Source organism: Psammomys obesus, unplaced genomic scaffold (genome assembly GCF_907164565.1).
Source record: "Psammomys obesus unplaced genomic scaffold, mPsaObe1.curated_primary_1811, whole genome shotgun sequence".
In the NCBI taxonomy this organism is placed as follows: Eukaryota; Metazoa; Chordata; class Mammalia; order Rodentia; family Muridae; genus Psammomys; species Psammomys obesus.
Window position 1 is genome coordinate 14968403 of NW_026596131.1, and position 23944 is coordinate 14992346.

A 23944-nucleotide genomic window follows, 5' to 3' on the forward strand; every position below is an offset into this window, starting at 1 on the left:
TCTGAGTTCTGTGAGAAAGCAGGCAGCACCCCTCATGTCCCCCCATTCCAGCCTCCAGCTTCCTCCCCTGTTTGACTTCCTGTCGTGACTTCTCTGATGATGAACAGAGCTGTGCAAGTTTTAAGTTAAACGCTTTCCTCCCCATGTTTTTGGTCATGGGGTTTCATCAAAGCAGTAGTGACCCTGACTGAGACAGGTGGATTATGGGAACTCGTGCTGACAAGCTTGTATGACGGAGTGTTTTACCTGTTTAAGCCATCTTGCCAACCCAGCCAGAACCACACCTCAAGGAAAAAGCAAGCAGCAACCTGTGCTATGGCCCGAGGCTGACCTCGGCCTGTGTGTGCAGGCCCTCGGGCACTGTGGGCCCCTCCATCACATCTGCCCTCAGGCTGTGACAGCACAGCCTTTCCTTTGGTCCTGGGCACACCCTTCTGCTCTGAAGCCGGGAACTGCGAGCTGAGTCCCCACACGCTAAGCTACCAGTAGACAGGGGCAATAAGGCCACACCACTGCGATCTAGTGAGGAGCTGCCGCCTTTGCTAAGCCCGGGCACAGGGCAGGGCCCTCCCAGGCAGCAGCTTGGAGAAAGCAGCATGGACTGGTAGCTAGCTGTAGCTAAACACCTTCCTGGTGGCTCACAATCACTGTGAACTCCAGTTCAAGGGATCCAGTGTTCTCCTCTGGACTCCGCAGGAGCCACACAGGTAGTGCACAGATATACATGGGGCGACACAGACACACACACTAACTTTTTTAAAATGAAATAGATACAAAAGCAGCAGCAGCAGCTGAGGTCCCTGGCTGGGCTGGAGACACAGTCTCTTCCAGGAGGTGAATTCTTGGGTGGGAACAAATGGCCAGTACCTGCAGGGGACTGGAGCTTGAGTGCACAGGGGGCTGCCGGCCACCTCTGGCCAGCTTGGACAGGCGGAAGGAGAGAGGTAGGACTCGGAGCTAGTCTATGGCTTGAGCACCACTCCTGGCCATGCTATGAGGTTCTCTGGTCTCTGGCTCCCTGTCCCCCAAACCCAACACAGTAGAGAAAGACAGCAGGTGGCACAAAACGCTACAAAAAAAAAAAAAAAAAAAAAAAAAAAATCGATTTTACTATAAACAGCTGCAGGCATGCTGGCAGTCAGGCCCTGAGCGCGGGGCTGCAAGAGGGTGCCTCGGGCGCAGCTGTTCCCTTAGCCCTGTATTCTGGGCCAGGGCACCTCTCACACGCCAGCTGCAGGGCTAGGCCTCAGGCTTGGTTTTCATCCCCAGGGTGACGTCACTTGGCACTCAAGGATGGCCGTCTGTGTTGCTCCAGCAGCTCCTCCAGGTGCTCCGCCCGCTTCACCGCAGCCTGCAACACGTTTTGGTCAGGCCCCACATGGCCCTGCCCTAGTTGAGACCACCACAGACCCAGAGGGACCCACCTCGTGCTGCTTCCGGAGACTGTTCACGGCCTCCTCCTTCTTCGCCAAAGCCGTCTTCACCCTGCAGTGAGGTGCAGTGGGCCTCTGTAGCACTAGCCTCGGTCCCAGCTCGGCCTCCGACCAGCTGGTCTCAGCCCTGCCTACCCTGATCTGGACAGCTGGCCCTGGGCCACTGTCTCTGTGAGAACCCCAAGGTGGTTTTTGGAGGGAGGGGGCGAGGAGGGTGCTGTGCCAAGCAAGACAGGTGAGAAGTCACTTCATGATGTCTTTCTCGTGCTGGACACGCAGGCGGGTGCCCTCAGCCTCACGAAGGTCTGAGGGGTGCCGGTGCCCACTGTCACCCTCTCTGCAATGACCCTCTGCTGAACAGCGCCTGTTCCAGCCGGAATCCCGCCCACCTCCTGAGCCTCTGGACGCTCCGGAACCGACACGGGGAAATCCTAGCCATCCTGGGCCAGCCGGGAGCCGAGGGCACCAGCGCACGGGCTACACCTGCCTTTCTCAGAAGAGGAGGGGGCGCGTGGCCGCCCCCCGCAGCACAGGCCACCTACCTCCGATGCACCTCGTCCAGCTCCATCTGCTGGCGCGCCCGCAGCTCCGCCAGCTCTGCTTTCACCTTCTGGGACTCCTCCTGGGAGGCGGCCAGCTGGTCGGCAAACTCCTGTCTGACCACCTGGGCCAGGCTGGCCCGCTCCCCGCACCTCTGTGCGTTCACCTGGGCAGCAGGGTGTAGGTGGGTTTTAATTTAGAACAGGGCTGCTCTGGCAAAAGGTCACATCCAAAGCTTCGGGGAGAGAAAAGCTTGGGTCCAGGCATGGTGGGACACGCCTTTAATCCCAAACAAGGAAGGGAAAGGTACTTTGTAGAAGAAAGCAGCCATGTTTGAAAGTGATGTCTGAGAGACAGAAAAGGGGACGAATCAGAGAAAGACTTGACAGAATAGGATACGCCCAACTCGGGAGAAGAGAGGAAAGGGAAGCTGCTTAAGGAGTGACGGGAGGAGGCAGTTTTACCAGCATAGTAATAGAGACACGGCTGCAGAAAGAACAGGCTAGACTCGGGTGAAGACAGAATAAGCCAGAGAATGAGGAGCCAGAAGATTAGAGCAGACTGCTGGAGTTAGAGGCCAAGCAGAGCAGTTAAGAGAAAAACCAGATCGCATAGCTCAGCTGGGATAGGCGTATGAACCAGAGCAGCTGAGTTGACCCAGCCAGCCCAGCGCTCAGAACAGGAGGGTGAGTCTCGGAAGCTGAAAACATTCAAGCCCTAGGCTAGCTTGTAGGGAGACTAGAGGCTTGCAGGACTAAGCCTAGGCTAGCAGAGGAGGCAGGGAGCCTCTCAGCAGACAAATGAAAGCTGCGGCGGCGGGGCGCAGACAGGGCCTGGGCCACTCACCACCCTCAGGTCTTCTAGTTCCTTCTCCTTCTGCCGAGCCAGGGCCAGCAGCCGCTCCTTCTCCCCTTCAGCCTCCCCGAGGCGTCCTTTCAGCTCTGTGCACCGTTCCTGAAGCTTCCGCTCTGACTGCTCCAGCTCCGACAGCTCCATCTCGTACTTGTCCCGCACGCGCTTCACACTAGCAGGCAGGGGTGGCGGGGTGTGAGCAGGCTGCCGCTCCTGCTGCCTCTGCCCTGGGCCAGGCGCTGCCCGAAGAGGTGGGAGCAGGAGAAGCTCACCGGCTCTCGGCTGCCCTCTCGCTCTCCTCCTTGGCCAGCGTCATGTCCGCCTCCAGCCGCTGGATGACCAGCTCGATCTCCTGGTCCCGTCCTTTCCGGATCTCCTCCTTCAGCTCACGCTCCCTGGCCAGCAGCCAGGCTTCCTGTAGGGATGGACACAGCTGTCTCACGATCGGCCACCAGGAGGGCAGAGGGTGGAGACGCTGGGACAGTGGCAGAACCAGCCTTGCCGGGCTCCAGGGAACAGTTCCTGCTTAGAAGCGCAGGGAGACAGATCAGGGCGAAGGGCTCCAGCCCTGCCCAGGGCCCCAGAGCCCCAGAGGACTATGTCTTGTTTTCAGGATCTGAACACAGGGACATGAGATGGGCTTTGGGTAGTATGGCTCCTTAGCCAAGGAGGCTGTTCCTCTCTCTTGGAGAACTAAAGCCCAAGAAAACCAGCGAGTACCATCTGCTAGATGGGCCAAGCCAAAATGACAAACCTGCCCTGTGGCCAAGGGGCTTTCATATTCCCAAAAGGAAACACCAAAGGCCAAAGAGCCTTAGGGCCTGGGTATCAGCTGACTGACAGGCACAGACGAGGTGACCCCTGGAGAGCAAGGACAAGCCCTCTCAGGTCTCCAGATGTGCCTGGCGCCATTTCTTCTTGCTCTGATGCTAACCTGGATCCACATGTGGACAAGTGAGCAGCATGGACTGAACCACCAAGGCCCTTGAGCAGCTAGGAGTACAAGCCCCCAGGAGGCCCCGAACTACGGCCCACCCTGTCTGGGCCTACCTCCTTCTTGGCACAGCTGGCCACCCATGCCTGTCTCTCAGCCTCCAGCTCGTCCTTCAGGGCTTTCAGCTCCATCTGGAAGGGAACAGACTGTGAGCAGTTTGCGGTCCACGCCAAGGCCCTACCCACCCCATCCACCCCACCCAGGACCTCACACCACTGGGGTCAGGCGGAAGACACCCCCTCCCTCCACTGGAGGCCAGACGCAGCCAGCGCTCCAAGTGGGCTGGCGCGCCAACCTGGTGCCTCCGCTCCTGCTCCTCTCGGCTCCTCTCGAACTCGGCTCTCAGGGCTCTGGTGAGTGTCGCGCTGCTCTCCTCCAGCTGCTGCCTCAACTCCTCCAGCTCCAGCCGCTGCCTGCGGGCCAGTAAGAGTCAGGGGACGGAGGGTCATTGTGAGAGGGGCTGGGAGGCCAGGGGTCACTGTGAGGCCAGCCTCAGTGGCACCTGGCTGCCTGCTGGCCCAGTCGCTCCTTCTCTTCAGCCACCTCACTGTAGAGCCGCCGCCGCTGCTGCTCCAAGGCCCGCTGCTCCTGCTCCAGGTGCTGCTCAAACCTGCAGGACAGTGAGGACGCTCGCGCCACAGCGGGTGGCCACGGTGCCTTCACGGGGCCCTCTGTCATCCACAGACCCTCACAAGGCTGAGAAAAGGCCTCAGCTCAGCCGAGTGTGTGCCTCACTGTGTCTCAGCACTGGCCTGTCTCTGCTTAGCCGCCACTCTTGGGTGAGAGCCAGGCGCCTGGCTCTATGATCTGAGCAAGCTCCTGACGTGACATATGGGAGAGCACGGGTCAGCCAGGTGGAGAAGGCCAGTGGGCCACAGGAGAGGAGGGGACCTTGAGGACCTAGCCTGGGCACCGACAGTGAAGCAGCGGCTGTCCACTGGTCACTGGGGCCTCACTCAGCCAGGTTCCAGGCTCTGATGTTACAGCCTAGTCATACCTTAGAACGTGAACCCCTAGGGCTGAGGGAATGAAGGGGGATGACCTCTGCCACAGAGCAGCCCACGCAGCAGCAAGGCTGGCTGGCTGGGTGCCGTATTGGCCCACTGGCCTGCGGTGCCCACAGCCTCCAGCGGCCGCCCACCTCTGCTGGGCGCGCTCCCGCTCTTGCTGGCCCAGTGCCTCCTTCTCCCGCTCCAGGTGCTCCCGCAGCTCTTCCGCTTGGCGCAGGTGGCGCTGTGCGGCCTGCTCCTCACGCTGCTGCAGCTCAGCCTCGTGCAGGCCCCTGAGCCTCCTCACCTCTTGCTTGTGCTTGGCGATCAGTTTTTGGATCTCGGGCTCTAGACCTGTGGGGACAAGGGTGGCACCAGAGATGGGCTTCCAGGCCCCTCCCACCCAACCACTGCCCGGAAGCACAGCAGGCCTGAGATACTGAGGCGACCAGAGGCAGGGACTGCACTCCGGAGACTTAGCTCCAGAAGCGCCTGTGGCTTTCCCAGCCTTTCGGTCCCCAGATGTCCTGGTGCCCAGGTTCCTGGAGGAACAGGACTCCCATAAGGCCAGGCCGAGGTGCCCCCTAAAACCACCTAACGGTCCACAGCTCCTTCACATCTGCCAGCCTAAGGGGCCCTGGAGCTTCTCTTCTGCAGTTTTCTGGTTTCTGCAGTGTGACCTATAGGCCTTGACCTCCCTACGCTGGCCTCCAAGGGGGGTGGTGCCCTCAGCCTTCTGTGAACTGGGAGTCAGCAGCTGAAATGGGGTTTGCCTCTGCCCGCCACGGGCAGCCATCCCCGGGGCCTCATGCAGGAACGGCTATGGTCATCGCCATCACACGCAAGACTGAAGTTCCATTCTCTCAACATGTCCCCAACTACCTACGGCCAGGGCACGAAGGCCCACCTCTGACTGTGATTTCCTTGATCTTTTTCGTCTTCTCATTGATCCACTTCTCGCGGCGGATTTTCTCGGTGGCACTCATGAGTTCTTTGAGTTTCTTAATCTCCTGGGTAAAAAGCACAGGAAGCCAGAATGCAGAGGTGATGGGGGTCGGGGGCAAGCCCCGTCCTCCTCCCGGCCCACACTGCAGAGCTCCTTCCTCTCTTCCCAGGGGGAGCGACCACCCTACCACACACATTCCAGCCTGAGGCACTGTGTGGGGTAGTCACAGCCCAGCTTGTAGAGGCCCTGACATATAGGAAGACAGAGGATTAACGGGACACAGGAGAGAGAAGAGGCCCTCCATCCAGGAGCTGGTGTGCCCTTCAGGCTGACAGCCCAGCTGACAGCCCAACTGACTACCATGCCAATGCCTGTTCCCCTAAAGACACCGCCAACCACACCGTCAAGGACCAGTAAGTGCACCTCAGGGCAAAACGACTTCTAACTTCGATTTAGCAACTCTCTCATCCCAGATCTCGGCGACAGCCTTCATATGCTCACCTCACCACCTCACAGAGAGAAATTCTCTAACCCCTTAAACCTTGCACGTTACTCACACTAACAAGGTACCGCAGGAAGCGGCAGGATCGCACGTACATACCACAAAGAAAGCCCAGTCTCCCAGGGAAGCGCACACTCATGCCTGAGGCTCTCCTCAGCACATCTATCAAGTCCTTAGGAGTCTGTCAGTAAACTCCAACCCTGCTCTATGCTCAAATTCTTTTCCACAGGGAAGCCAAGGATCCCACTTTTGCCTGACCAGGAAGGGAGGTCCTCCGGCCACTGCGGACTGCCTGGAGCCATGACTCCATTCCGGCTGAGGCTGACAGGACCACGCAAGAACTCCAGTCTCCAACCCTGGCTCTGGGCTGTGGACACTGGGGTCTCCCACTGTCACTTGGGGCTGGGCTCCAGTATAGGGTGGCTTCAGGGATACCAGGCTCGTTTCCGAGAGAAGCCCAAGCAGGTCGCCGAGTCAGACTTTGACCCAGCGGCTGCTAGCCAATCTGGCAGGGGCTGCAGGAGCCTGGTGCAGCTAAGCTGAGCAGGTTCTGTTACTCAGGATGTCACTGGAGTAGGCTAGGCTTAGACTCCTGGGTCCATGGTCACTGTCCTGTGACAAGGGCCAGGTGGGCCGTCGTTGCTTACCTGAGATGTGGCAGCCCACACCTCAGGACCTGTCCCTGTCTAACACTTGGATACAGTTCAAGAGGGAAAGGGAGCCAGTGGTGGCGCATACCGACAATCCCAGCACTCAGGAGGCAGAGGCAGGAGGATCTGAGTTCAAGGCCGGCCTGGTCTATAGAGTGAGTTTTAGGACAGCTAAGGCTACACAGAAACAAAAAATTCGAGAAGACAAAGGGACTGAAGAAAAAGGGAAAAGGTGCTGGCAATCTTTCCACTGGTCCCCTAGCCCCTCGCCCCTCGCCATCCTCAGGCCACACTGCCATGTGCCCCGGGCACTTGCCCAGCCAGGAGCTCACCAGTTCGTGCTGCCCCTAGCCCCGCGCCATCCTCAGGCCACACTGCTATGTGCCCCTGGGCACTTGCCCAGCCAGGAGCTCACCAGTTCGTGCTGCTCCTGCATCTGGGTCACACGTTCCCGACTCCGCTCGTCCCCTCGCTTCAGCTCAGCCACCACCGCCTCGCACTTCTCACTCAGAACTCTCTTGTCTTCGATCAACTGTGACGGGGTGGGGTGAGGCGCTGGTGTCTATCCTTAGGCACCGCCACTGCGCTGGCCAGCTCCAGAGCCACCCCGGGGCCTCGGCCACAGCGGCTCTCCAGTCAGCACTGCTCTCCCTGGGGCTATAGCCTGTCTGCAGCCCGCCGCCTCCCAGAGCCGAGTCACCTGGTCAATGAAGGACAGGTGCCGCTGGATGGTGGCCTCGTAGTGCTCCTTCTGCAGCCGAAGCTGCCGGCTCAGCTCCCTCTCCGCCTCCCTGACCCGTCGGATGGTGAGGTCACGCTGTTGTGCCTGCAAAGAGTACAGATAGACACTGGCGCTGGATGCCCGCCACACACCAGGCCCTGGGCTCCATGGGCTGACAATGGATCAGGCGTCTCGAGTGGGGGGCTGGCTGGCCCTGTCCCAGCTAGCGCCCCGGGGGTGATGGCCAATGGTCTCACCAAGGCTCTCTGCAACAGAACCATGGCCTGCTTCTTCTCCTCCACCTCCAGCTTCAGCCGCATCATGGATGAACTCCCCTCAGACCCTGGTTCCAGGGGTCTTTGGCCCGCCTCTGGCCCCAGGCTCTAAAGATATGACAAGCCTCAGGCCACCAGCAGCCACTGCCCACCTCCATGCCCCCGTTCCACCCTGCTGCAAGGGAAAATGGCTATGTGGGACATCTAGGCAAGGGGCGTGGATGACGGGTCAACCCCCAGAGACTGTATTTATCATCTGGTGCAGACAGAGGGCTATGGCCTGGATGCTCAAACAGATCAGGAGGCATGGTGGACCCACTCCTGAGCTTCTTGCCCCCGTGAAAGTGAGGCTTATCCCTGCACATGTCATGGCCACTGGTGGTGATTCAGGAAAGGTCTAGAGCCCAGGGATGTCAGGACCACCCAGCGTCCAGGGTAGGACGAGGCAGCCCTGGCAGCTTTTGCCTCTTCAGAGCTCAGGGTAGGATGCTTGCTGCATGGGGGCCTTGCAAGTGCTCACTTCCCGCTGGGGGCCACTCGGGCACCTGGGGGCTGACTACCTCCCGCCGGGGTGCTGGCCGGTCCTGTCCTGACTTCTCCATCTCATCCAGGAAGCTCATGATGCTCTGCAGCTTGGCCTCTGACAGCAGAGTCCCATCATCAGGTGGGCTGGGGTGTGCACTGAGTTTCCCGAATTTCTCCAGATTGTCAGCTGTCAGGGAGCTGGCATCCTCCTCCTGCAGCATTGGGGGCTGTCAGGAAAGCCTGAGAACTTGGGGTCCCTCAGGGACAAGGGGCAGTGAGGTTGGGGAGTAGACCTGGATATGGGTAGAAGGGCCTCCCTAGCTGCTCAGACCTTTGAGTATTGCTACAGAGAGGGGTGTACTCTCAAGGGCCACCGTGTCCTGGCCTCAAGACCAGACAAGAGGGGAGGGCGGAGGTCAACAGGCCACACGCGGCCCTTGTGCAAGTCTCCACTGAAGCAGGAGTATGGTGGCACCCTCTGGAGGCTCCTGACCTGGGTGGATGGTGTGGGTGCCCGGTGCCCACTCGCCTCGTCAGTCCAGGCAGGTCTGTCCTTGTGAAAGGCCTTGGGGCGGGGCAGTGGCTCAGGCTCCTCCTCCAGGAGCCTCAAGGTGTCAAGCAGCTCGTCCAGGGTTGCTCTGGCCCTGGCCTTGCTCTTGGCTGTACCCAACTCTTCCAAGTCCTGTCTGGCTACATCCTGGGAATGCATATCCTGCAGCAGACAGGCAGGGGTCATCAGCAAGACCAGTGGTGGCTCAGCGCCACCCCAGGTACAAGGCCACCCAGTGGTGGTGGACAGGGCCTGTGCCTGTTCCCAAGGGTCAGAGCATCTGCTACACGTCTCGAGGTGCTGACTTCAGGGGACAAAGGCTCCAGCCAGTGTCACACTGAGCTGTCTTGTGGCTTTGCTGTCCCGTTTAAATTTCCAGTTCCTCTTCCTCAGAGGACGCAGAAACCCTCCCCTGGCGAATGTAGCCTCGCAGGGTCTCAGAGCAGTTCTGTGAGACCTCACCCCAACGAGATCACCAGGCTGCTGTTTCACATCACAACAGGAGCCCTCTGGGCATCCTCTCGGGACACAAGGGACCCCAAAGCTGAAGAGGGGGCTTCGGCCACCCAGGCACTGACATGTCCCAAAGCCAGAGGGGAAAGAATGCCATGCCCAGACCTGCGGCCTGTCCTCTGGAGACTGCTGGGGTTCGGGGGCTGACTCGGAGGCGGGAGGCCAGGGCTCTCCAGGGCCTGTGGGGTAGATGCCGGCACCTGTGAAACAGAACACAGTGTCACCCCCTCCCCAGGGTCTGAACCTGGAGGTGAGTTGGGAACAAGCCAGGTAAAGCCCAGAGAGACACTGCGGATCCTGGCTTTCCAGAATGTAAAGTTGTGGGGGAGCAAGTATAACCCAAGTGTTGGGCCTCGGTTGTAGAGGTCCCACTGCCAGGATAATTTGTCACAGTCTGACCACCCAGCACTAAGTGGCCCAGGCAGCAGAGGTGAGGGCCTGGGGCTGAGGTCCTAGTTCCACAGGAGAGAGTCGCCATGCCTCGGCCACATGAGGACCGATTCTGGCAGAGCCCACAGCTGCTTCCTGTCACAGGCCTCCAGGAGTCTCGTGGACTGAGGACCACTCACCAGAATTGTTGGCCTTGGGGTGGGCGGCACTGCCATGCATCGAGGGTGGCCCCTGGGAGGGTTGAGGCTGCTCTGGGGCTCTGGGCTCTGGTCTGTCCTTCGGCAGCCTGGCCTCAGCCTCGGCTGCCTTCTGGGCTCGTTTCTGCTGCAGTTCCTGACGGACGAGCATCTCTGAGCAGGCCCCTGCTGCAGGGCGTCCCCTTACCCTCTTGCAGCACGGCTATGCCGGGACTCAGTGCGCGAAAGCATTAGTCCCACACAGGATGGGCTGGGGCCAAGCAGTGCTCTCTGGTATACAGGCTGTGGGGCGATGCCTGGAGGACCCGGTACCTGAATGGCTGCCTGCCTGGCCTGGCGAGCCTTCTCCTCCCGGGCCTTCTTCCTTGCTGCCTCTTCCTGCCGGTGCAGGTCCAGAATGTTCCCACTACCCAGGCGCCGCCTCTGCCCCTGCCAGGGAAGCCAAAGCCACAAACTTTATAGACCTGGAACACGTACAGAGACCTGGTACCTGCCGGGAGGTCTGCACAGGACCCCGAGAGTCATGGGAATCCACAGTCCACCAGCATACAAGAGGAGAGAACCCGAGGACGCTGAACTTGCCATCTTGGCTCAGCAGTGGGCCAGACCCACACAGCCGTGCCATGGGGGCGGGGCGGGGCACATCAGTGAGAGACAGCTCCGCAGCACCCAGCCAGGAGTTTGCTCAGAGTGTCATCCTGGCACATCACTCCAACAGCAGCTTCAGGGACCAAATAAGCCCCACAGAGGACTATGCACTTGTGGGTAATTAGGTCGAAACTCCACTGATCTGTTTAAGCACTGAGACCCTGAGGACCGTGCCCAGCCCCCAGGTGAGCCTAGGTGAGCCTACACGGTCACACTGACCTCTCGTTTGGATGCCAGCAGGTGCTCCAGGCTTGCCGTTCCTGCTCGGCGCCTCTGTACCTGGCAGCGGTACCAGCGTTGGATAGTAACTGCAGCCTGGTTTACCTGGTGGATAAACCTGCCAGAGAACCAGACTCAGGACCAGAAGGGGCCGCCACAGCCCTGTGCCCCCAGAACAAGGACCCATTAGCCAAGTGTCAGTGGAAAGAGACAACGGCGGCTCTCCATGGCTCTTTCCCACCAGGCTACGGCGAGGAAGGCCAGTCCTCCTAGACTCCTTTAAACCCCAAATGCTCCCTCCTGGGAAGCTGCCCGCTCCTCCCAGGGGATGCAGCGTCCATCTATGGAGAGCTGGACGGCTTCGTGCTTAGCCACCAGCGAGTGGAAGGGCTGCTGACAACTGGTAGCGTGCACAGTGGCGCTTCCAGCCACAGAGCGAGAGTGCGCACTGCAGCCTGCGCTGAGCCCAGGACCCCTCAGCGTGCAGAGGGAGAACAGGGAGGCACGGAGACCAACAGCTCAGTGGTTGCCGAGGTCAGGGCAGACAGCTGGGCTGGCTGAGGGAACTGGGAAGTTGTAATAGCCTAATTTTATTGTTACTTATCGGAGGGTTTCTTGTTCTGTTCTGAAGACAGGGTCTCCCTAGGTAGACCAGGCTGGCCTTGAACTCACAGAGATCCTCCTCTGCCTTCTAAGTGCTGGGGTTAAAGGTGTGCACCACTGTACCCATCACTTATTTACTTTTGTGACAGGGGCCCCTGTGTTCCACTCCACTCTGGCCTCAAATCTGCCATGTAGCTGAGGGTGACTGCAAATTCCTGATTCTCTGGGCCATGCGCCACCAGGTACATCCGTCCAGTGGGTGCACGTTAAAACCACACCCACTGGGCCGAGGGGAACCGTCCGTGGTATACAGCTGAGCACATGCAAGCCTGCGGGTCCCATCCCAGCACCGCAAGAAAACAGCTCAATAAAGCTGGCTAGCAACCCCTCCATCCCGGCTGCAAGGGCCGTGTGCACATTTGTTTACCGGGATGACCGCAGAGGGTCAAGTGTCTTCAGCAGCCTGCCACGGGCACCCTGGCTCTGGGCAAGACGGCTCCAGGCCTCAGTGCCCAGCACCCCCCACTGTCTACTGCAGGACCCCTCCCTTATGCTCTGCCCTGAGGCACAGCCAGGCAGGTGGTCTGGATATAAGGCCTGAGGCCACCTGGGAGGCCCCAGTGCAGCTGTTTGCCCACTAAGGGGCCTGGCAAGGAGCCACCGGGCAGCTACAGAAGGCCCTGGCTGTGCCCACCCCTGCAGCCCCAGAGGGCAGCGTCAAGGACAGCCCCACAGGCAGGTGTTTTTGTTCTCCTCGGTCTTTTATCTTCTTTCTGCTAAGTGTGTTTTTAATCACCAGTTTTACTGAGGTATAATTACCATGCTATAAAACCCTCCCATTTGTGGCACACAACTCAATGCTTTTTGAGGCAAATTTACAGGGTTCTGCATCCATCAGCACAATCCAATTCTAGAACATTCCCATCAGCCCTGAAGAACAGTCCCTGTGGCATCCTGGTTCCTGCCAAGCCCCAAGCAACCACACCCCTCCCCATATAACCATCTTGCCTTTGCATTTTATACATGCAGAGTCTCGGCAAGCATGGCCTTCCCATTCACGCTTCTAAACACCAACCAGCAAGTGGAAACGCTTATCACTGTACTCGGGTCCCAACTCCCCGTGAGCAGTCACCTCTCGGCTTCCTCCTCAGTCACCTCCTTCCGTCTCAGCAGGCCGGTGGTGCCCCGGGCAGAGTGACCGCCACTGGAGAAGTTCTTCCGAGGCTTCACAAAGTCACTGCCCTCACTGCCCTCACGCGCTGCTGCCTTGACAAGATTGCTGACAGGATGAAGAGAAACCCAACTCTGTCCCTGAGCCATCCATGGCCCCAAGCCTGGAGGAGGCCCGAAAACCATGGTGCAAGGCTGGCCCTTCAGCTTCACCCTGCTGCCCGGAACTACCTGTGCCCCAAAGCCCCACTGGCTGGTAGCTGGGTGAATGTTCTTTTAGGGCACAGGCTTTGCTGCTGTCTAGTTACCCCAGCTGTGGTACCATTTTGGATCTGTGTGTGGACAGGAGCCTTCCTCCAGGATCCACCCTGGCCAGAGACCCGAGTGTCCCCAGTTGGCTGTTTGTTGTCCCCCAAAGCCTGCCTCGGCCCAGATGGCACTGCCACCGGCGCGAAAAGCCAAGAGCCCTGTCACGTGCACACATTGTACCTTCAGCTGCACACACCGCAGCCTCCCGGGGCCCGCCCCGGGCCCACGATTCCTGTGTGCGGGCAGGCCTTACTTGAGGGAGGAGGCTGTCTGGTTGGAGCTCTTGGGGGGTGACGCCTTCTTCGAGGACGCATAGTGGTTATGCACCATGGTGGTGACACAGTTGCCCACGGCTCCTTTGTTGCTCCTGCCGGAGAGACCGGGGAGCAGTGGGGCTGGATGAGACAATCTTGTGGTTTTACACGCTCGTGTACAGACTCTCAGCGCATACTGCGGCAACGAATAAGCACCCTGGGACCCCACGGCCTGCGTCTTTTTTGGCCACCCAGGGGCCGAGCCTTTTTTGGGTTACAAGAGCCCTTTCCCTCACCCAAAGGAAGTGGATGGCATCTCCAGCCCAAGGCCAAGGTGCACATGCACTTAGAGGTGGCCCTAAGTGCTTCCTGCAGCGGCTTCTCCTGGTCTGTCTGTCGGTGAGGCCACAGCACCGGGACCTGCCACGGCTCTCACACATGCTTTGTCCCTGGCAAGCATGACCCCAAGAGTGACAAGCGAATCCCGGACGCAGCCTCACCCTTGGCAGGCAAGTTGGGAGTCCCAAGGTGGCACAGCACCCCCCCCCCAAAAATGAACCCTCCAAGTTGGCTACAGCTGGCCCTGAGGGAGCACCCTGGACCTGAATGAACCCTCCAAGCCAGGTAGAGCTGGCCCTGAGGGAGCCCCTGGACCTGAAATGTCTGCAAAGTACAACCGGGTGACCCGGCCCCTAGAAGGAAAGGCTGCCCCAAGGGAGAACATTCCAGGAGGCCTGCTGTGCCAGAGCACAGCTGCTGCCCTTGAACAGTGGCCAAGGGTCGCTTCTGTGCAAGACACCCCCTGATGGGATCCTCCTTTGGCTGAGGGAAAGCGGTGCATTCAGTCATTGACTTCTCTGTTCATTATAAACAGCTTAACCCCGGTACGTGAAGGACAAAGCCAGAGTTCCTGGACCAGGAGTGTGCTGGACCCACACCTGTTGTTAGCCGTGAAGCTGGGTGCCAGGGCACACTCCTTCCTCCGAGGGCCCAAGGCAGGGTCGAGGGTGCTGGGACTCTGGACACTGGCCGGCAGGGCAAGGCCCCTAGGCTGGTCATCCTGTGGATCACACGGACGCTTCTCAGTCTGGGATACAGAGCACAACCCAACACCAACACCAAGCCCTTCCGTGTCATGAGGCGGCAGATACCATGCCCCAAGGGACCAGTGTTAGGGTCAAAGCTCACTGAGCCCGAGCCACGCCCTCTGTGCAGCTGTTGCCCCTCTCCCGGGGCAGAGGCAAGGCAGAGGCACAATGGATAAGGCAGGAGCACCAGGACTCGTGGCTGCCGCAGGCCTACCCTTACCAGGACATTCCACGTTGCTCCTTTCTCACTGGACGCCTTGCTGAGACTGGCCACCCTCCGTCTCCCTCTTGTGCCACCCTCAAAGAGCGTCAGGAAGTCGGTGGGCTCCGCTGGCCTGTGTCAAGGAGAGGTGAGCACATAGTCACAGTTAGGGCGCCAGGACGGAGGCAGGCCCGTTTCTCACAGAGAACAGGGGGCAGGGCTCCAGTCCAGGAGTCTGGTCTCACACCGAGTTTCACAGGATGTTTCTGGGGCTGGAGAGTGGACACGGAGGCCGAGAGCACCTGCTGCTCTTGCTCAGGACCCAGGTTTGGCCCACAAGCCTCTGTAACTCCATTTCCAGAGAATCTGACACTTTCTTCCTGGCTCCTGAGGGCAGCAGGTGCATGCATGTAAGCAAACATTAGATACATTAAAAAAGGTTTTTGTCCCTGACCTGCAGTCCCACCTGGCAGAGGCGCCTCGGTTGAACAAGGTCTGGAAGCCTGGGAAGTCTGAGCAGCCCCTCTGAGCCCGAGGACCAAAGGCCTCCACACAGGCTACCAGCTATGGCCACTACCCACATACCCCTCCAGACAAAGAGCCACGCACCAATCGGCTCAAGAACATCAGTGCCGACAAGGAAGATCAGCTGATGGCAGGGACTCCCCGGGCAGCTGTGCACATGCTGTGCCCCAAGGTCCAGGCCTGGCGGTGGGAGGGCACCTGGTGCCACGCCCATGTGAGGCCTGAAGCCCTGGCGGCAAGTGTAGGCTGCGCACAGGGTGATGCAGTCCAGCAGTCCGTCAGAGTGAAGCGCTGTCACACTGGCACACAGTAGGCCTTGACAGGGTCACGCTTGGCGGAAGGGCCAGATCCAGGAGGCCACACGGTATCTGACTCTCTTGTTGTCAGGAATGTTAACAGCCAGATGCACCGGGCAGAGTGCAGACTGGGGGAAGCCGGAGGACACAGAGAGCCTCAGCAGATACGAGGTGGGCCGTCTAGATGGGGCCATCGTGGTGGCCGCATTGGAAATGCGGACTGGCCCAGATCTGGCTCTGGAGCACGGCACTCGCCTGGTGCACACACGGCCCTGGCTCCCAGCTCCAGCTCCCACAAAGAAGTGCATCTCTGAGGCATTCCTGACACACATGCACTGTCCAACACAAGAACTGTAGGCCAACAAAGTGGACAAGTGGAAGGCAGCAACGGCAGCATCACCAGCTGCAGACCGCCGTTTCCACACTCCACAGGGAGGAGCGAGGCCTGGCAGCCAGCTCTCAGAAGGCTCCTCAGCTGGGTCCTGTCTCTGCGGAGCCCAGACATACTCCTGCCAAGACTGCCACACTGCCACACTCCACACTCCCAACAGAGGCCAAGAGCAGTGTTGGCATCACCAGCCACATTGCCAGGCCACAGAAGAGGTACCTTCATGGGGAGAGGGGTGGACTCATTCTGCCTGCACACACACCAGGCAGCGAGGTAAGAGGAGGGACGAACAGCCGTCCTACGAGGTGCTGAAACCCAGAAAGGCCGCTGTGCACACAGTCAACACTGACACCATCAGAAACATGGGGAAGAAGACCCGGCTTGCGGCGGCAGGGACTGCGAGGTCCTAGACAATCTAGCAAGAAATAAGCAAGATTTGCATGGACACTGGGGCTGGCGGAAGTTGGTAGAGCTGATGAAAAGGTCACGAGGAAATAAAGATGAGGGCTGGAGGGATGGCTCAGTGGTTAAGAGCCTGCAGTGCTCTTCTGAAAGTCCTGAGTTCAATTCCCAGCATCCACATGGCAGCTCAACTGTCTGATGCTGCTGTGGTGTGCAGACAAAGTACTCATATACATAAAATACGTAAGTAAATAAATCTGAAACAAACAAACAAACAAGGACCAGAGGCCACAGGACTGAAAGCCAAGCTCAGCTACTCTCTAACAATTGCCACTCAATAAGCACAAGACAGAATGTGGCCAGCTCGGTAGAGCGGGCAGGAGGCAGGCCGCAGCACTGCATGAAGGCAGAGTGCCGTGGCTGAATCCGAACCGTCCCTTACACACACTCAGTCCCAGCATGGAGAGCCTTCAGGAAGAGGGTCTGGCTGGTAGAGGGATGGCAATAGGAGTGGGCCTTTCACGGTTACACTCGGGGTTCAGCATGGCCCCTCCCTGCTTCCTGTCTGCCACGACGCAAGAGGGTGCCACCACAAGCTCCCACTGTCTGTGACAGCGATGCAAAACTAGAGGCACACAGAAAACTGGAGCAAAGAGAGAGTTGTTGCTGTGATAAACTGCCGTGTTGGCCTCGGGAACTGGTCTGTGACAGGGACTTGGAAATTTGGGGCCATCGGCGAGAGAAACCCTAGAATGCTGTGGGCTGCGCCAAAAAACACAGCTGGGAGGAGTAAGAACCAAACAAGGGCCTCACCTTGTTACACTGTAGCCACAGATCTGGCTACATTTTGCCCGAGTCCTCGAATTTTGGGTGAGGCTGATTTCAGAAGCAACAGACGAATTTATTTGGCAGGAGAAATTTCATGACAGCATGTCATTCAAGCTGAGACTTTTGGTGAGATTTACATTAAAAGCCGAGAGAAAACAGCAGTGAGGCAGGGTTTTACAGACTGAGTAGCAGGTAGAATGGGGAGAAAGGCTCCCATTAAGAAGCTGCAGGTACAAAAAGACACTTTGCACACGGACAGCAGGAAAAATTCCTTGAAAGCAGACCCCGCTGCCAAAGGCTCCAGGACTTGAAGATATAAACAGTTCAAAAGATGTTCATGAGGCTGGAGAAGAAGCTCAGTGGTGAAGAGCCTGAGTTCAATTCCCAGCACCCACTCGGTGGCTCACAACCATCTATAATGAGAGCTGGTGCCCTCTTCTGGTGTGCAGGTGTACATGCAGATAGAGCACTGTCTACAGAATAAATCTTTCCCTTAAAAAAAAGGATCTCTTTGGGAATTATGCTGATAAGGGCTGGCGCTGGGCTGGGTTTTGCTGTCATCTTAACAAAATCTACAATCAGCAGGAGACGGGCCTTTCAGTATGACTCTGGGATTATCTGTGATCCAGTAGCTTGTGTGGGACATGTGGGATCCTGGGCTGCCCCCACGGGGACAGGAGCTGAGAGGCCCCGGCACTGTCCTCCAGCTGCTCCCAGCTGCCCCTGCGCTGCCTGCACTGCAAGGACGACGGCACCCTTGGACCGTGATTCAGGATGAACACACTCCTTAGATGGCTTTTGTCAGGACTTGAGCAGAGCCAACAGGAAAGACTAAGACTCAGCTGCTAACAAAGCTAGGCCTGCTCGCCAGCAGCCAGCAGAGGGCGGTGTGTCTGCAAGGGCTTGGTGGGTGTCGTTCAATGAGCATACACACACACACACACACCATCCATACCCCACAAACAGCACAAACCACAAATACTCCACAACACGTGGCACACATGAAGCATGCTCCACAAATCCATATGCCACAGACGTGCGTGTGCGGGCCCTGTGCCCACCCCACACCCCAAGTAGATCCTGCATTCTCAGCCCCTGGCACTTTGGTGGAGTGGATCCTAGGAATCGGGCACACTGTCTCGGGCACAGTCCCCAGGGGCCCTGTGCCTGTCTGCTTGGTGGCCGCTGGGACGCTGAGGCTGTCTGCAGGTAGCAGTGGGCAGCTATTTCCCAGGAGGGGCCGCCTCCGCTGGCTCAGAACCTCGGGATTGTTTCTGAGTCTCACACCTGCTGCCTGCGGAATTCCCAAGGAGGGCCTACTGGTCCTCCAGACCGGCAGCACTGGCCACTTCTGGCTCTTTATCGGCCTCCCAAGCACGAGGCTCCAAGGCAGCCTTCCACTGTCCAAAGGGCAGGAGAGGCTACTGTGCAGATTTTGGCCCACAAGCAAGCTTACCCATGCTGCCCACCTCACTGAGTACCCCAGAGAAGGTATGGCAAAGAAGAGGGGCGAGAGGGAGCTACCCAGAGGGCCCAGGATCTAACGTCCAGCACCGACATAGCAGGACAGTGACCGTACTTGGCTGTCCCCGGCCCTCCCAGCTCAAAAGAATAGAGTGGGACCCAAGGGCCAGACAATGAGAAGGTCGCCAGATCCACTGCCCAGCAATGGGGCTGCAGGCAGGAACGGCCACTGCCCAGCCATGCCCTCGGCTGACGGAGCTGCAGGAAGGGCTGGCTGGAGGCCCTGGTGGGATGAGGGTCACCTGGGAAGATTACCTGGGGGAGCCGGCCCATGCCTGGTTGACCTGTGTGGCACTATTAGATCTCCGAAGGTTGTTGATAGCGCGCGAGCCCCCAGGCCCTGCGGCCTCCTGCAGAAGGAAAAGGGGCCTGGTTAGTGAAAAAGGCGAGGCAATGGGCTGGTGGCTCAGCACCAGCCAGGCCTCAGAGAGACCATCGGGAGCAAGGAGTTTTCTGGGTCCCCAACAGGCCGGAGGCTATCAAGGCGGCGGCTCATGGACAGGTAAGGGGGCGGCTACAGGACAGGATGGATGGCAAGCAACGCCAGGCCTGGCCCTAGCTTCTGAGAGCCTAGGTGTATCGCACAAAGTGGGGAGCCCTTCGCCCCTGAGTCACAGAGGGCTGGGAGGTAGCACAGGGCCCTGCTAGGAACCACTTGCTGTGTCACTATCACCAACAGTGAACCTAGTGTTCCCAAGGGGTGGAAATGCCGCACTGCAGGGAGTGGGACAGCAAGCAGAGTGGGGCGTAGGTCATGCACAGCCCAGGAGTGGTCATGGCACCCCAGCAGCAGGCTCCACTCCCTTCCCTTGCCCTCTTTAAGCCGTGGCGCAGCCCGCCCCCTCTCAGTAATACGGAATCATAGAATACACCAACCGCCGCTGCATCAGCGATGGTTGGGGACCCTCTCCTCCCCCTGGTTTCCTATGGCAGTTTCCCCTGCACGCTGAGGAAAGAGATGAGGGAGGCTTCCACTGAGGTTATCAAGAACTCATCAGCCCAGGTGCAGGACCCCTCCTGGAGACACAGCTGACCTGCCCCACTGTCACATATGTGGCATTGGCCCCAACAACAGGCCTGGTCTCTGGGGATTTAAAGGCCTGCCCAGAGCAAACACCCTTCAGAGCCCTAACGAGATCAAACAGGGATAAGGACCAGCAGTAAAATGAGGCCCATGCAGAGGTCTGGCCAGACGGCTGTTCTTTCATTCTGTACACTGGAGTGGAGTCACTCTATAGAATAAACAGCTGCACCACTCCCACATGGGGAGGGCTTGGAAGCTTTCTCCACCCAGAACTGACTCACACAGGAGGACTGCCCTCCGAAGAAGGCCAGGAGAGTTGGCTACCAGTCCAGGTAGCCAGAGGAAGGCAGCCATGCAGCAGGGTCCTCAGCTACACAACTGTCTCCATGAAGCAACAGATCTTTGGCCCACATTTGTGGCCCTGGCTTGCCACCATGCTTAGGGCTTCAGGGCAGTGGAGGGATCCAGACAGGAGAGTGGGGACCACAGTCATGCTAGTCTGAGCTGGCCGTCCCCCTGCTGAGGCAAACAACTGGTCTGACATTCCAGATCCTTGCTCCACCGCAGCGACTTGACTTGTCCAAACCAAATGTCCTTTATTGGACTGCCCTCTCTGTCCCAGAACACAGCCTGAGCAATGGAGGCCTACCCACCTGACAGAGGTAACTCTTTCAGGAAGAACAAAGAAGTGAGGCGAGCTTTTTATCAAGAAAGGAAGCTCAGACCATCAACCAGTCCTTACCCTCAGCAAGGACCTGCTTCTCAGGTAGAGTCACAGACTACAGCAACACCAGGTCACGCCCAGGCTCTTCCCTGTTCTGGAAGCTCAGGCCAGACTCAGGCACAGCCCTGGCCCCCTCTCCCAGCCTGGCCAGAAGGATGCCTAGCAGACAGTGGCTTTGGCTTGCAGTCCAGCGTGGTCCCTCATGGTCATCCCGTGACTTCTGAGTGACGCCCCTGACCCATGCCTCACGGAGGGAGGCAGGCTGGGAAAGGAACGGCAGCTCTCCCCAAAGCCCTGCCCCCCACCCATCTGCTGACGCCCCAGTTTCTACAAGGCCAAGTAGCTCGTCACCCTCCCACTGGTCCACCCACTTGAAGAATCAAAGAAACCTAAAGACAGTGGAACAAGAGGGTCCAGGCTAGGCGCCAGAAGACGTGGGTCTGCTACCGCACAGCTGAGTAGCCCCGTGCGGTCCAGCTCCTCCCTGCCCACGGGGTATGAGGAGGAGTATGTGGGTATGAGCTACGTGGTCTCGTAAGGAACTGTAGCCAGAGACCAGGTGCCACCCAAAGGGGCCCCGCACTCACCAGTGCCTTTTTTCTTGGCTCACTGTCCGTGGCCACAGAGATGGAGCGGACAATGGACTTGGTGGCAGAGGCGCTGCTGGGCCGCTGGGACATGGGAAGAGGGAAGCCAACCAGACTTAAGTCTACACCTTCTGGGCTGCCTTCAGGAGTCGCGCTGATGGTCCGTGAGCCTTTCATGGTGGACAAGGCTACCCCTGGGGAAGAAATAAGAGACACAATTAAGACACCATCGTAGGGGCTAGGGATGTAGTTTAGCCCTGTCTCCAGCGTGGCATAGAGCCAAGTATGGTGGTGGACACATGCAATCCTGGCACTCAGGAGGGAGAGGACCAGGAGTTTAAGACCGCCCTCAGATATATGGTGAATTCAATTTGAGGTCAGCCTGGGCTATGAGAGATGACCCAGTGGTATAGGGTGCCTGTTGCTCTTCTAGAGAAACAGAACTTATTCCTAGCACCCATGTCAGTGGCTCACAACTACCTGTGATTCCAGCTCCAGGGGACCTGATGCCCTCTTCTGGCCTCTGTGGGCACACATACATACACATAATTTAAAAGAAATATATATGTATTTTTCAAGACAAGGTTTCTCTATGTAGCCCTGGCTGTCCTGCCTGTAGACCAGGCTGTCCTTGAACTCACAGAGGTCCACCTGCCTCTGCCTCCTCAGTGTTGGGATTAAATGTGTGTGCCACCACCACCCTCTTTGTGAACTGATCCAAGTGTTCAACCGGGACCGGTCCTGAGGTGTGGGCTGCCACATCTCAGGTAAGCAAGGACGGCCCACCTGACCATCTTACAGGACAGTGATGGTGGTGCACACCTTTGATCCCAGCACTTGGGAGGCAGAGGCAGGCTGATCTCTGTCAAGGAGCAAGTTCTAGTACAGCCAAGGCTACACAGAGAAAACCTAACTCAAGAAACAAACAACAAAAGAAGAGGAGGAGGAGGAAGAAAGAAAAGACACCATGGAGGAACCTCAGCCCTTGCACTCACTACCTCAACTAGCCCTGGACTACCTGCCACCCAACCCTGGAAGCCACCAGGACGGGGGAGCCTGGTCAGGAGCCCAAAGAGACAACTGCTCTAAGCCTACACTGAGCTCTGAATGGGGAGCAGTGAGTGGCTGACACATGGCCCTGTAGGCAGAGGCCAGCAATCCCAGACGGTGGTAGCAGCGGGCAGCGGTGGGTGTGAGCTTGGCCTGGCACTTATCCCAGTCCTACACCTTCATCAAGGTACCTGCTCAAGACATCCTCTGCATTTAAAAAAGCCCATCTTCCGGAGCTATCCTGAGGTAAACGTGACTCTGAGGGTGGACCCTGGAGATCCCTCAACAGCTTCTAAGCTACTCTAGCAGGGTGTGGAATCACAGAACATCCACGAGCTTCGGGGACATGGCAGCTGTTCTGTTTCGGAGGCGCCCTGCTACCCCCCTTTCAGGGCGCTCCCACAGTCTCCCCCACTGTCTCTTCTGTCCCCTGAAAGTCCCAGGCCTCCTGGACTCAGACCCATCATCTCTCCCCTATCCACCCTCTCATCTGGTGACCATGTCTGGTCCCTCCATACTGCATCTCTGGCCCAGCCACTGGGTCCTTCCCTGTCTGGCCAGGGCTCATCCTCACTCACCACATGCTTTTAACCGCTCTCAGCTCACTTTACACCCCCAGCGGACCAGCGGACCGGCTTCCCGGGACAGCAGGACGAATCTGAACACCCAGACAAGCCCAGCTTTGACCTCCTCTGCCACCTCACATTAACCAAACCCGCCTTCCTGCTGTTCCTCAAACCTGGGCAGCGCCTCCCAGCACACCTCTGCATCTGCAATCCCCCTGCCTCCACACTGACCATCAGTTTTCCTCCTTTCAAACTGTTTTGCTCTGTCTAGGCCACCCTTGAGACAAGGGACCATGGAGTCTCGGCCCCTGGCCTGTGGGAGGCACTGAGGCAAGAGACAGGGGCGTGTGTGACTACAATCCTTTTGCAGAGTCCAGGGAGCCAAGAGCAGACACTCACCATGGTCCAAAGTGAGGCTGCCTGTGATCCTAACATCCAGGTGTGAAGGGGCAGTGTCCCTACTGAGGCGGCGCTGCCATCAGCCTGGCCAGCGTCCTCAGTTACACATTTCTGGTTGTGTGCGTGAAGCCTAATACCTTCCCCTTCTTGGCAGAGGCTACACCCTGATAGACTCTGGCTGGCCCCTGAGCTGGTGGACATGGCGTTTCTAGCACCACGTGCAGCCAGTGAGGTTCTGGGGGGGTAAACACAGCCTCTCCATGGAAACCTACAAGCCAGATGAGGGCAGGCTGGGGAGGCCAACCCCACCCTGGACAAAACTGCCTCTGGCAGGACCCGGAGGGGCAAGAGCCTGCTCCCGGGCCCTCGGGGGCCGGCTGCACCGGAGAGGCCGGGCCCTGAGCGGCGCCTCACTACGCTCCTCCGCGGGCGACCCGCACCCCCGAGGCCTCTCCAGGCTTAAGGCAGGGGTTCCGGGCCGCCCGAGGGACCCCAGGGCGATCTCCCGGGGCGGGGGTACGGGGCACAGGCCGCCCTCGCTGCAGGGCCCGACCCCTCACCGCGTGACGCCCCTCACCTGCGCGGGCCCAGCCTAGGGCGCAGGGCCCGTGGGCTCGGCCTGGCGGGCGCGGCTGCAGAGGCAGCCGAGGCCCCGCGGGGCTGGCGCGGCCTCGGCCGTGGGCGACAATAAAGCGCCGTCCGCAGCGGCGACCGGCGGCGGCGGCGGCTAGCAACCAGCCCGGCGCCTCCTCCGCTGTCCGTCACGCCGGCCCGCCTTTGCAGCGCGCGCCGCCCAGGGATTGGCTCTCCGGAGCCCTCTCCGACCACACGGCGCCTTATTGGGCCGCTCGGCTGTCCTGTAAGCTCCCGCGTGGGAGGAGCCGCCGACCGCCGCGGCGGAGTGGAGGCTGGAGGGGGCGGGGCTCCGAGGGGGCGGAGCCTGCGGGCCGCTGCTCCGCCTGCGCCAGGCTTGCAGCGGCGCTCGATTCCCCGCGCAGCCCGGGGAGGCCCCAGGCCTGGCGGGACCGTGTTCGTGCCACCTCCGTCCAGTCTCCCGGAAC

General features: G+C 59.0%; 1 protein-coding gene across 2 annotated transcripts; it reads right to left on the reverse strand.

The window, feature by feature from the left end:
• Window positions 1-732: 732 nt before the first annotated feature.
• On the reverse strand, window positions 733-23598 carry Cep131 (centrosomal protein 131). 2 transcript variants are annotated; one of them, XM_055592538.1, is made up of 26 exons: window positions 23461-23598; window positions 20869-21062; window positions 18789-18883; window positions 14589-14703; window positions 14219-14340; window positions 13280-13393; window positions 12680-12826; window positions 10945-11062; window positions 10390-10506; window positions 10060-10213; window positions 9596-9690; window positions 8957-9139; window positions 8463-8639; window positions 7885-8010; window positions 7607-7732; window positions 7322-7438; window positions 5716-5818; window positions 4961-5162; window positions 4322-4429; window positions 4115-4232; window positions 3876-3950; window positions 3098-3240; window positions 2820-2997; window positions 1976-2139; window positions 1425-1485; window positions 733-1351 (listed from the first exon to the last, which is right to left on the reverse strand). In XM_055592538.1, the coding sequence occupies exons 2-26, from the start codon at window positions 21043-21045 to the stop codon at window positions 1277-1279; spliced, it is 3210 nt and encodes a 1069-aa protein (XP_055448513.1). In that variant the 5' UTR covers window positions 21046-21062; window positions 23461-23598; the 3' UTR covers window positions 733-1276. The 2 variants fall into 2 exon arrangements, with proteins under 2 accessions (XP_055448513.1, XP_055448512.1); XM_055592537.1 differs by having other exon boundaries at window positions 8921-9139.
• Window positions 23599-23944: the final 346 nt, after the last annotated feature.

Excerpts from the sequence above, each read along its gene's own strand:
- Cep131 (XM_055592537.1), bottom strand. The coding sequence starts at position 21,045 with ATGAAAGGCTCACGGACCATCAGCGCGACTCCTGAAGGCAGCCCAGAA. Across the intron at positions 5,163-5,715 it reads CAAGGAAATCACAGTCAGAG|GTCTAGAGCCCGAGATCCAA; the intron begins GTGGGCCTTCGT and ends TTGTCCCCACAG. Across the intron at positions 3,241-3,875 it reads CCAGCTGTGCCAAGAAGGAG|GAAGCCTGGCTGCTGGCCAG; the intron begins GTAGGCCCAGAC and ends CCATCCCTACAG.